General features: G+C 43.5%; 1 protein-coding gene across 1 annotated transcript; it reads left to right on the top strand.

Annotated features, from left to right (window-relative positions):
- The first annotated feature begins 841 nt into the window (after nucleotides 1–841).
- LOC148508006 (uncharacterized) lies at nucleotides 842–9,448 on the top strand. Its single transcript, XM_088445061.1, is given in 4 exon segments — nucleotides 842–938; nucleotides 5,190–5,730; nucleotides 6,333–9,030; nucleotides 9,032–9,448. Coding segments are annotated over 4 exon segments (3,738 nt in total). The 5' UTR covers nucleotides 842–856.
- The last annotated feature ends 1,171 nt before the right edge of the window (nucleotides 9,449–10,619 follow it).

Raw genomic sequence — 10,619 nt, 5'->3', positions numbered from 1 at the left:
CTTATGACACAGGCGCACGCTTGGCACTACTTTGTTGATGCACGTGCGGCTACTGCGCACACAATTCACAAACACAGAAAATAATTTTTTTTTTTGTTTGGACTGGAGTGTACTTTCGGGGGTTACAGCACCCTTAACGGTCAAGCCAGCCGGCCCTTTACTTATGACACAGGCGCACGCTTGGCACTACTTTGTTGATGCACGTGCGGCTACTGCGCACACAATTCACAAACACAGAAAATATATTATTTTTTTAGCACTTGGGGGGAGCACCCCTGATGGACAGAGCACCCCCTGGACAACACTACAGCACTCCTTTAGGACTGGGACACTGCACAGGACTTTGGAGTGGACACAGCCCCTATGGAGAACTGACTGCACAACACAGTCCAGCCAGCCCCTATGGACTTTGAAGTAGTGGACACAGCCCCTATTAACAACAGCAGCACAGCACAACACAGCCAGCCCCTATGGACTTTGAAGTAGTGGACAACAGCAGCACTACACTACACTACACTACACAGCCCTAACTCCCACCCTCCCTCTTCACTGTCCACAGCCGAGTGAGAAAATGGCGCCGATGTGTGTACCTTATATAGGATCCAAAACCCGCGAGACTCGGAAGGCGGGAAGATGACGTTTTGCCTCGATTTCAGAATCCGAGTCAGGCGGGAAAAGTCGAGCCTGACTCGGATCGGACTCGGATCGGGGGGGCTCGGGGGGGTTCGGATTTCAGAAATCCGAACCCGCTCACCCCTACATTATAGGTATCTATCTTATTGACCTGGTCATGGATCCAAAAGTTAATGAATCTGCGACTCTAGGACCTGGGCAGTCAGATGGGACGTTGGACTCAATGACCATAGAAATGCCGGCTCTAGGACGCCCGTTCTCCCTTGGGATGCTGTATGATTGTCGTACTGATATGCTCATCCCAGGTAATTCCATATTTTTATTTTACACTTACTGGTCAAGAATGAATTACCCAAAATCCTTCAATTGATATTCTAGTGGATTAGTTCAATACATTGGGAAATACTCAATCTCACTATATGCCTGGTAAATCAGGGTTTCTTGACACTAGCTCTGAGCAGCTTATCTATGCAACAGAGAAATGAAATACAGTAGGTGACCTCTATGTATCATGCGTTTGAGCTGTGCTCAGGTGTTTTATATGTTCACATCAGTTCCACAGTCCTCTTCAAAGGATTTGTCTCAGCGTTGGAAAAAAATTGTTTAAAAAAAACAAAACAAAAACAAAACTGTTTATTTGGTATAAATGATTTTTTTAACATTAATGTTTTAATGAAAAAAATGAATCCTGAACCATTGCTATGTATTAGAAGGACGGTAGTTATGAGACCGGCGGTCGCGATGACGCTGGTCTCAATACCGACCGGGAATTCCCGACAAGGGAGTTAAGATAGGTGTCGAAATACCGAAGTCTATCTTAATCCCGAGGCCAGAATCCAGAATGACGACAGCCTGAACAAGGTAAGTCCTGCGGCGCCCCTTAGTTTTAGCCGCTAGGTTTTGGTAGCGTAGCAGGGTTAGTGTTGGGTTTGCTGGGATGCTGTTGTCGATAGTTTGACAACAGCAAACTAACAGCTGGCATTACATACCGATTCAACCATGTTTTAATGCTTTCAACCACTAACAATCTAAAGTTATTCCAATTTTTTTTATCTCATCAAAATAGAGCCAGACTTATGCTGGGAACACACTGGCCGATATACTGGCAGTTCAATTGAACAGCCGACATATTGTTTGTGCATCGGCCAGTGTGTACAGATGATATGTCTGTGAAATATGGGCCTGATTCTGACCCGGTCGCAAGCGCTGTGCACTCGCAACCGGGTCGATGATGGGCCAGTGCGCATGCGCACGACGGAACCGGCTCCGTCGTGCGCGAGACCCGGATAGCGACTGGCACTCCGTCGCTCCGGGTCTCGCACCAAAGGGGGCGTGCTGTCGATGTTGAGTGACAGCACGCCCCCTTTGGTGGGCGGGCTGGGGCAGTGGCTGCCCAAACAGAGGCGTTCCCATGTGAACGCCTCCGGTTGGGGGCGGCCCCACTGACATCACGAGTGATGTCAGTGGGAGAGATTTCGGCTCTGTTAGAGCCGAAATCTCTCTGGGGCTTGCGGCAACGAGACCCTACCATAGGGGCTCGTCGCAAGCCCGATGGTTGCGATGGTCTTGGTGGTCACCCACAGCTACTGTACGAGCGGCCAGGAGGCCGTTCAAAACAACCAGAGGGCCGGCCCTGATTCAGAGCGAGCGCTCTGTCAGAGCGTCCGGCTCTGAATCAGGGCCTATGTCCACTCATCTTAGTAGGACTGAAGGTATTGATTTGAAATATATTTGAAGGAGATTAAATCATGAGGTGTTTCTCTGTGTATTGCCTCTTTAATGTGTTGCAGTTGTTTAACCTATAAAATTGAGAATGTTAGTTGTGGTTTTCCGCTGTCCTATAGGATTGTTAGGGGAGGAGTTTGTTTGTAGAGTCTAACAGGGGTATTCAATTTGGAGCGAAAATTTCAGAATCGGCGATAAATTGTCACTGATGACGTCATTTTCGCAGATTTCAATTATCCCCGTATTCAATTTCAAAGACTTTCGCAGGTTCGAAAAGTCTTTGAAAAAAACCGGGGATAACTTTTCACCACTGAATAGGTGGCGAAAAAAAGTGCAGAATTGGGGTTTAGGGGTGCAGGCTTAAAAAAATAGCCTGCACCCCTGGGAATGACATTTTAAAAATAACTGTGTCAAAAAAAGTTTTTAAAAAAAAATAGGGACACCCCAAAAAATTAATTAAAAAATTGGGGTGAAAAAAAAAAAAGGAAAAAAATGTTTAAAAATAGGGAAATAGGTTCAGGGCTATTCTGCAAGTATGTGGCAGGTGTTTTCTAGATTAGGCTATTAGCAGCAGGTGCATTTTTGCAGAATTTAAAAAAAATTACTTTAGGGACATAAAAATATGCTAGTACCCATTTTCATGTACCCCAAATTTGATGGGACCACTTAAAAAAATAAAAAAAATAACCTAAGTGCTCTTCTGCATCACTTCTTCAAGGTTCGGAAAAAAACACCTGCCGCGGCTATTTAAAACCCCGACTTTCATTTGCAGGCTAAAACGGGGTTACCCATATTGATCCCCCATGTTTTGACAGCTTTAGGGGGGTCCTACAATTTATTCCAGGTAAATCCCGTTTTTTTTTCGCCGATCCTATTTCGCCGACTCCCGTTTTCGTAGCTTTTTATTTGATTACGGGTATAAAGCGGGCGCGCGCCCGATACTTTACCCCAGGAAAAGCTCTGATGTGGAGCAAAAAGTCCAGCACGGACTTTTCGCTCCCATATTGAATACCCCTCTAAAGCTGGGTACACATGTAAAGATTTTCTGTCCAACCATCCAACTAGTTGATTGATTGGAATGGAAATCTGGTAACTTATGGGAGAAAATGATGATCTGCAATTTGCTCCTAAATGCCAGAAAACAGATGAAAACAAGTTTGAACAAATTGTTTAGATCAAACATTTAACAAACAACAGTTTTTGTCCATTTTCTGGCGTTTGGGAGCAAATTGCTGATTGTCATTTGCTTTCATACTTTACCAGATTTTCATTCCAACCAATCAACTAGTTGTAGGTTGGACAGAAAATCTTTACGTGTGTACCCAACTTTAGCTGATGCTAGGCAGATTTATTACCTCTCTGATCTGGTTCACCCTCCTTATTTCTTTGTTGTATTTGTGAATTTACTGTATTGGTTCAACTCACTCAAAATAAGACCACAAGCAACAATAATGTGGAACAATACCAGGGGGATTTCCTTATAATAGGCTTTTTTAAGAAGTCACAGCGTGTTAAAAAAAACCAGAGTAGTTTTTAAAAAGAAAAAAACATTTGGTTTAAACCAGCCAACCCTGATTTGTCTAATTGTTATAAAATATGGAATCCTACAAAAGGTTATAACGCTTGTCTTGGATTTCTCTAATTTCTGGCATTTCTTTCTTTCTCTTTCTTTTATGTCTCATCTTTTCTTCACCATCAACCCTCCATCTATATATTTCTATAACAAATCTGACCTCCTCTCTTATCCAGCATGTCTTCCTTACTCCTATAATTGCAAATGTCACTCTTGGACATCTCCACTTCTTCCACTACAATGGATGAATGTGCTGACTATTCTAAGGCTGAGGAGGAATCTATTCCCCAAGTCATACGTTTTATATCTTCTAATGTCAACCAATGCTCTTTCTATCTCTGTTCTATAACCCGTTCTTCAGTCACAGAAGAAAACTTAGGCCCTGATTCAGAGCAGGACGCTCTGACCAGAGCGCACGCTCTGAATCAGGGCCCACCTCCATAATTATGGAGCGTCCTCCTGGACGCTCGTATAGCTGTGGGTCACCACCCACAGCTTATACGAGCGTGCAGGATGATGGTCGCGATGGTCTTGACCATCGCGACCATCGCCACTGCGAGCCGAAGCCTGCGGTTGAGTTTCTCAACCGCAAGGCCCGGAGTGATTTTGGCTCTATCAGAGCCAAAATCACCCCCACTGACATCACTAGTGATGTCAGTGGGGCCGGCTTCTGATGGTAGGCGTTCCCTTGGGAACGCCCCCGTCTGGGAGGCACGCCCCCGGCACGCCCACCAAAGGGGGCGTGCTGTCAATCAACATCGACAGCACGCCCCCTTTGATCAGACACAACGAGCGAAGGAAAGTCCTTCGCTCGTCGCGTCTCGCGCATGCGCACGACGGAGCTCCCTCCGTCGTGCGCATGCGCAGTGCAGACCATAGACCCACTTGCGAGCGGACAGCTGCTCGCGAGTGGATCTGAATCAGGCCCTTAATCTCAGATCATTTCCAATTACTCTATTCCCCAAACTCACCTTCAGCTTCCCCGTTCTAGTGATGGACCTTCACTGCTAACATACAATATTCTTTTCATTGTATTTATATTTCACTTCTCGTACTGTACTTCATCTTTTTGTCTCTTAGTTTTCCATTTTTGGTAGGGCACTGGTACAGTTAGAGCATTTTTTTTACTAGTTTTTTACTAGTAGCTGTTTCTGTTCAAAATGTCGTATAAAACACATATGTAATGAAAGCTTACAACTGGTACAGTACAAATCTGATACAGCATAGGTGACTGTGTATATATTTTGTTATTATTCAGGTATAACATTATGGAACCATGAGGCATTGAGAGAGAACGTGGCATCAACACCTCAAGAAAATACATCTTTTGACTTTATAGCCTCAGACACTGTTTCTGATAAATCATCGGCTCTGGATGTTGCAGCATCTTTGAAAGTCAGTTTCCTCTGTGGTCTGGTAGATGTTGGTGGATCAGGGAGATACCTAAATGACACTAAGACATCTAAGAACCAAGCCAGAGTCGCTCTCAAGTACTCAAGGACCACAAGGTTTGAGCAGCTGAGCATGGACCATTTAGGTGCCCAGAACATGACTTACCATGATGTGTTTGACCAAGGGACAGCCACCCATGTGGTCACTGGTATTTTGTATGGTGCTCAAGCCTTCTTTATATTTGACCGTGAGGTGTCTACATCAGAGAGCACTCAGGATATACAGGGATATATCCAGGTCATGATTAAAAAAATTCCCTCACTTACAGTTAAAGGGCAGGGAGATCTGAAAATGAATGATACAGAAAAGGAAGAAATAAAAAAATTTTGCTGTAAGTTTCACGGAGACTTTGGCCCTCATTCAGAGCCACTCGCTATTTGCGGTCGTTCGTTCTAAAACTAGGGGTGGCTATTCAAATGAACCGTTCGCTGTTTGCGGTCTGTTCACGCCTCTATGTCTAAACGAGCGAACAAAACTTGCGTTCGTTTTTTGAAAAAATACTCCCCCTGGCCGCTCGCATCCTACGTCATGTCCGCTATTTATTAGATTAATCGAGTACATCGACCAGGGTATGAACTGCTCGCTATTCTTGGGGCTGGTGTTTGCTACCTCAATTTTGCGAGCAGTTCTGGCTCTAAAATAACCCAGTGACGTGGTCAACGACGCTGCTGTTTTAAATATGCACACCCATAGAACGCCCGTTTTGACCTTTAAGCACGCCTGCGATCGGATCTCCACACCCCGTTTTCAAGCACCTTCCCCTGTTACCACCCACATACGCCTCTTTCTGTCACTCAAATTATCAGGCACTCGCTATTTTGCGAGCACATGAATTTCGGCTGCACTGAGTGGTTCGCGCATGCGTATTACGATCCGTACGCATGCGCAGTTGGGCAAACATCGCTCGGAGCGAACGAGCAGCGACTTGCGTCCGGCTCTGAATCAGGGCCTTTGCTCTGGAGAGAAATCCGGTCACCTATGAAGATGCCATGAAAATTTATACTGATCTCCCAAAGCTACTAGGAGAGAATGGGGAAAAGGCTGTACCTGTGAGAGTCTGGCTGTATCCACTGAGGAAACTGGACAATAAAACTGCACGATTGGTTAGAGAACTTAGTGCAGATCTTGTTTTGAATACAGAGAAGGTGATACAGCAAATGATAGACGTTACCATACAGTGTAATGATCTGATGAGACATCCGGCTGCAGAGACCTTTCCAGACATGAAGAGTAACATCATTCAGTTCAGAGAGCAGTGTGATCAATTTACACTCACATTCAAGAAGCTGCTTGCACAGACCTTACCCTCTATCCGTGGTGGGGGATCAGAGGAAGCTGCATTTGCTGACATTTTAGCAAAAATAAAGCAATCTCCATTTGGAAAGTACCACATTACACAGTATTTGAGCAGAAAAGAACAGGAGATGAATTTTGTGAGTTCCTATCTCAAAGTGTTGCCCAACATCAAAGTATTACCATCTGAGACTGAAATAAATGGACTAATATTTGACCCTATGATTGGATATGTTGTGTGTTACAATTTTACATCATTAAATGAAGAGGAGACATATCTTTCTGATATGTGTAATTGGCTCCAATCACCGGCACACAACGTCTATGAGGCTAAAAACATCTCACCATGGTTTAAGGACAAAGATGTCTCTATGAGGGCCAAGATATATGTGAGAGCATTTCAGGTGTTTGCTAAGGCCAATGCATCCAGTGAGGAGACCCGATTCATTATCTCATGTGTCCTAGACCAGAGTAATCCTGGAGCCTCTATTTACCTGTATGAAGGTGGGGATTTGGTGAGTCCAATGTTTGAGCCTCCAACTAAACCTAATCCTCTCATTATCAGTGGTAGGACCCATGATAGTATGGATCTCATCCTCAGTCCTGCAGACTTTGGGAAAGAGTTCATAGAGAGGTTTAGCATAGAGTATAGATCTGCTAAGGAGGAGAACTGGACATCTATTCTAACAAAGAATAAAGGTCAGAAGATCACAGTTACAGGACTAAAGCCTAATACGAAGTATCAGCTCAGATACTCTGCAGTGTGTAAACCAGGACTCAATGTTGCCAGTGATGTTACAGAATATGAGAGAACTCTTCCCGCTAGCCCACCTAAAGCCATACATGTCACTGCTGCACCATCCTATCTTATTTTACATTTCAAGGAACCAACTATAATTGGAGATGGAGTCAAAATAACTGAGTATAAAGTTGAATACAAGGAGGCTGAAGATCAAGATGGGGGGTGGCTGGAATATAGATCAGGAAGAAAAATAGAGACTTGTATTATTGAGGGACTAAATCCAGTGACATCCTATATAATACATGTGTTGGTCATATGTGGTGACTCTGGCTTCGGTACTCCCAGTGATGAGATTGTAGTTGTTACAACAAAAGAAAACTCCTCTAATCTAAAACATCAACTTCTCAAAGACAGTAATATGTTAACAAAGGGACAGGATAAATGAAAACCTCCCATATATCTACTGAAAACAGATCATTGTGACTCTAGATATCGTAAGTACAACCTGGGAAAAGAAAACCTACAGGAACCTAATAAAGTGATTCTATTAGTAGGAGCTACAGGAACAGGGAAAGCAACCCTGATCAATGCGATGGCCAACTACATCTTGGGTGTGGAATGGAAAGATAACTTTAGATTCCAACTTGTACATGAGGTTACAGATAAATCTGAGGCTCACAGCCAAGCCTCAAGAGTTACAGCCTGCAAGTTGAACCATGAAAGTGGCTACCAAATCCCTTATTCCCTCACTGTGATAGATATACCAGGGTTTGGAGACACACAAGGACTGAGGGAGGAAATTTCTGCATTTTTTGAAGCTAATAATGACATTGATCAGATAGACGCTGTGTGCTTTGTAGTTCGGGCATCTTTGGCTCGGCTGACACACACCCAGAAATATATATTTTCTGCTATTTTTTCTATCTTTGGGAAAGATATCAGGGACAAAATACTGATCCTGATCAACTTCTCAGATGGCGCAAAACCTCCAGTACTAGAGGCCATAAAAGCAGCTGACATTCCCTGCCCACTGGACAGTAATGGTGACCCCGTTCACTTCAAGTTCAACAACTCGGCTCTGTTTGCCAACAATAAGGCCAGTAACATGAGCTTTGATGAGATGTTCTGGAATATGGGGGAGCACAGTATGAGAAAATTTTTCAATGATCTAAGTAAAATGGGAACCAAAAGTCTGACTCTGACCAAGGAAGTCCTCATTGAAAGGAAACAGCTAGAGATTACTGTGCAGGCCTTACAGCCACAGATAAAGGCCGGGCTAATGAATCTGGATGAACTAAGAAAGACACAGGAAGCTCTGCAGCAGAACAAGGACCGTTTAGCGGCAAAGGAAGACTTTGATTATGAAGTAACCATAACTGTTCCAGTACAGGAAGTGATAACGGACGGCTTCGCAATGAACTGCCAGCAATGTCACTTTACTTGTCACTATCACTGTGAGATTGCTGATGACTCAAATAAATATAACTGTTATGCTATGTGTAATGGAAACTGTACACAATGTCCAGGTAAATGTCTCTTGAGTGTCCATTACATTCAGGAGTATAAGTGGGATTATGTGACAAAAACAGAAAAAAGAACCTATGAAGAGCTGAAAAAAAAAATATGAAGCAGCCTCTGGAGAAGTGATGACTGCAAAAACGTTGTTCAAAGAACTGAACATGGAATATCATAGTATGATAGTAATAGTGTTTGGTCTTATTAACAAATCCTCCCAGAGTCTGAAGCGCCTCCGAGAAATCGCTCTAATACCAAACCATCTGTCCACCACCAAATACATTGATCTGATGATACAGAGTGAGGAACATGAAGCCAGACCAGGATACCAGGAGAGAATCAGGTCCCTGCAGGAGGTCAGACAGCAGGCGGAGTTGTTAGAGCAGATCCAGAAGGGAGAAGAGATACAAGTACTGCCTGAAGAACAGGGAACACAGCCCACAATATTTTTTCTAGGATCTGCAAAGGATATAAATGATACAGTGCTTTCCTTCTTCAGCTTACGGAAAATGTGATGTACACTTATTTCATTATGGCTCAAACAACAAGAGACTGCACAGCAGTAGTCATTATTAGGAGAAGATACCAATAAGAAGTGGTCATACAGCATGGTTCCTTACTCTCCCAGAACAGCCTGAAACCTGGGTGGTACTCACGGCCCCTCGCAAGAGAAGGCTACTCTCCCGCATTGGCCTTTGCCCCCAGTGTCTCTCCCAGTTGCACCCACTTATCAAGCATAAGTGGGTGGTCTGGGGGGGACCAATGACGGGATTTGTGCTAAATCGTGTCATCATAGCCGCGCCCCATGCTTTACAATGCTGGTAATATCTGCACTGTAAACTGGGGGCGGGGCTGCAACAACGCCAACATGCCCCCGCTCCGCTCACTTACGCTGCCAACATGCCCCCTTCTGAACTGACCTGGCTGCCCCAGAGGGGGCAGCCAGAAATTTGGTAAGTACAGTATGCAGCACAGACAGCTACATTCTAATTAACCAATAGAAATATTGTTATCATCAAATATATTCTATAAAATATTGATTCTTGATATTTTCTCCTATTTTCAGATTTTTTTTTTTTTTTATTTGGAACGGAGTACTGCATATTGTATTTAGGTTACCGCAACAGTTTTATTTGAGAGTATTCATCAGCATATTAACCATTTAATGACTGTTGTGCTTATAGAACTTAAAATGTTATAAACACTGCCATTATTAGGTTGCAGTTGTTTATTGTTACCTAAAGAATTTATTATTATTTATTATTATTGTAATGTTACTAAACTGATTTTTAGTGGATTTGCCCCAGTTTTACATCTAGGACATATTAGTAAATAACCATCTTGCATCAGTCACAGCTGCTAAGATACAGATAACCAGGAGAATCTCTGCTGATGTTGGTGTTGATGAAATGTGCACTTTAAAAATCTGGAATAAAAATAATCATGAGACAATCAGCATATAAACACCAACAGCTAATAGGACAAATGAGTTGCAGTAAATAGCAGTTTCCAGGTACAGTATTCACATATACAATAGCAGCTAAGTGCAATACCAGAGCACCAGGGGCCTATTTATAGTTTGGCCAAAATCCAGCAATTAGGGGGGAGGGGAATGACTGCAGTGAGGTATTAGAGCTGAGGAGGATGTATGCAGCATGCAAAAGCCTATAGTATGTACTCTGCATG

Source organism: Taudactylus pleione, unplaced genomic scaffold (genome assembly GCF_031769625.1).
Source record: "Taudactylus pleione unplaced genomic scaffold, aTauple2 ptg000377l, whole genome shotgun sequence".
Classification (NCBI taxonomy): Eukaryota; Metazoa; Chordata; class Amphibia; order Anura; family Myobatrachidae; genus Taudactylus; species Taudactylus pleione.
This window is presented reverse-complemented; position numbering and strand designations above follow the sequence as displayed.